Source organism: Chiloscyllium plagiosum, unplaced genomic scaffold (assembly GCF_004010195.1).
Source record: "Chiloscyllium plagiosum isolate BGI_BamShark_2017 unplaced genomic scaffold, ASM401019v2 scaf_1748, whole genome shotgun sequence".
NCBI lineage: Eukaryota > Metazoa > Chordata > Chondrichthyes > Orectolobiformes > Hemiscylliidae > Chiloscyllium > Chiloscyllium plagiosum.
In genome coordinates, this window is record NW_025210296.1 from 6,439 (window position 1) to 9,128 (window position 2,690).

At 48.2% G+C, this 2,690-nt stretch overlaps 1 protein-coding gene across 1 annotated transcript in view; it reads right to left on the reverse strand.

Annotated features, from left to right (window-relative positions):
* Window positions 1-2,634, reverse strand: part of LOC122546891 (trafficking protein particle complex subunit 10-like) — a 6,874-nt gene extending 4,240 nt beyond the window's left edge. The window contains exons 1-2 of the mRNA XM_043685507.1: window positions 2,463-2,634; window positions 1,426-1,620 (exon numbers count right to left, since the gene is read on the reverse strand). Coding sequence (XP_043541442.1) covers window positions 1,426-1,620; window positions 2,463-2,592 — 325 coding nt within the window. The 5' untranslated portion in view covers window positions 2,593-2,634. The remainder of the gene's footprint in view (window positions 1-1,425; window positions 1,621-2,462) is intronic.
* Window positions 2,635-2,690: the final 56 nt, after the last annotated feature.

Consider the following 2,690-nt stretch of genomic DNA (forward strand, 5'->3'; position numbering starts at 1 on the left):
GACAGACCTGTCCCCACCAGTACTGTACCCCAGTGTTATACAGGGACAGACCTGTCCCCACCAGTACTGTACCCCAGTGTTACACAGTGACAGACCTGTCCCCACCAGTACTGTACCCCAGTGTAATACAGGGACAGACCTGTACCCCAGTGTAATACAGTGACAGACCTGTCCCCACCAGTACTGTAAACATTATACAAGTCGTTTAGGTGAAACATTAGTTCTGTCTCCTATTTGTACAGACGTTGTGAGATGTGTGGAGTACAGGTCCAGTCAGACAGCATAGAAACAGGCACTTCGGCCCACCATGACTTTTCTCATCAACAAATATCAAACTGCACTAATCCCATTTACCTGCACTTAGACCCTCATCTCCATGTTCTGATATTTTATCTGCTCTGTCCCTGCCTCCATCACCCTCTCAGGCAGCACCTTCCATATTTCTACCACCCTTTGAGTGAAAAGGCTTTTCCTCTAACCCACTTACCTCTCACTTTTTAACTTATACCCTCTGGTCTTTGACATGTCTGCCATGGGGAAAAGATCTACCCTGTCTATGCCTCTCATTGTCTTGTATCCCTCAATCAGACTCCACCACCCACCTCCCCTCCTCCTCAGCCTCCTGTGCTCCAGGGAAAACGAACCCAGCCTATCAAGTCTCTCCTTATAACGGAGACTTTCCATCCCAGACAACATCCTGATAAATCTCCTCTGCAGTTTTTCCAGTGCAATCACATCCTTCTGATAGTGTGGTGACCAGAACTGCAGACATTATTCCAACTGTGGTCTAACAAATGTTTTATAACATTGTTACATCTGCCTGCTCTTTTATTTTATGCTGAGTATCTTCTGCTTTTATTTCAGTGTTGATAAATCTGATTCTGAATTGGCCTCCTGGTGAATATAAAAACCTCAACTGCCTTGGTTTATGTGGCGGTCACTCAGAGTTATCATGCCACTCTGTTCCCGAGATTCCACAGGGATTTAACATTCCACTTTGCACTTCCTCATTTTCAGCCTCTTGCGATAATTCTGTGCTCCCTGCTTGCTTGTTCCAGCAGACTGCCAACTTGATGGTGGGTTTGAAAATTCTCACCATTCTCAATACCTAAATATCCTTACTCTTCCAGATCATCCAACCTTCTCACCATGGAAAGTATGATTATTACTTTTGGTCAAAGAGGCACCACATCGCACTGAACAAATTCCAATCACAATCTGGTCAGCACGCTCTCTGACCCAGATCATAAACAGCCACATACACAAATCAGTACAACATCACTCATCCCCACCGCCCCCGCCCCACCACACACACAGCCTGAAACACTGCCTTCCACTCCTTGTACAGAATCATTGTGAAAGAGCAGCTGGAGCCAGTCTCTCATGGTCTCCAACATGAAAAACTCAATTTCCTTGATCTCATACCTGTCTCCATTTGTCCAGTCTGGCTGGCCTGGAATGGGAGGTACTTGAAGAGTTTGATATCAGGATATGGGAGGAATCCAGCAAACAGAGGCATCACTTCCATGTGCACTTTGTGAGTGGCACGGGTTGCAACTGGCATGGAAATAACCCCTGAGCTCTTACCGCACACTGCCCAGTTACTGCTGTTGTCGACAACTGCAAAGGAAAACACACATTTTAAAGCTCTACTGAAGCTGAATAATCAACACCACAGCATTCGGCCACCAGGGGTCACACTGGCAGCATTCGGCCACCAGGGGTCACACTGGCAGCATTTGGCCACCAGGGGTCACACTGGCAGCATATGGGGATGGTGTAAAGCTCCCTCTACACCATCCCCATCAAACACTCCCAAGACAGGGACAGCACGGGGTTAGATACAGAGTAAAGCTCCCTCCACACTGCCCCCCCATCCCAGGACAGTGACAGCACGGGGTTAGATACAGAGTAAAGCTCCCTCTACACTGTCCCCCATCAAACACTCCCAGGACAGGGACAGCACGGGGTTAGATACAGAGTAAAGCTCCCTCCACACTGCCCCCCCCATCCCAGGACAGTGACAGCACGGGGTTAGATACAGAGTAAAGCTCCCTCTACACTGTCCCCCATCAAACACTCCCAGGACAGGGACAGCACGGGGTTAGATACAGAGTAAAGCTCCCTCCACACTGTCCCCCCATCCCAGGACAGGGACAGCACGGGGTTAGATACAGAGTAAAGCTCCCTCTACCCATCAAACACTCCCAGGACAGGGACAGCACGGGGTTAGATACAGAGTAAAGCTCCCTGTACACTCCCTAGAGTTGAGACAGCCAATCAGCTCTTGTTGAATTTGAGAAGAGTGTAAAGTGCTGAGACACACTCCGATCACACTGACGATAACTGCCAGACAGAGGTTATTCCATTTCAAATACTGAAGTTTAAAGGTTAAAGTAAGCTATAAATGAAAATGCCGAGACTGAGAGTCAACGGGGCTGGATCGTGCTGAAACATCGTACCTTCGTACATCAGCTTGGTGGCACAGTACCCATCACAGTCGACCAAAGATTCATCTTTATCCATCTCTGTGAGGTCAGCCAGACGCATAATTGACACTTCCAGATTGCACAGGGTTCCTGTTTTACACATCTCAGCTCCCAGAGATGGGAAGATTTCAGCTTTCACATCATACAATGTCTAAGGAGAGTGAGAGAACACTGTTACAGCACAGTACAGGGTCGGGGGGG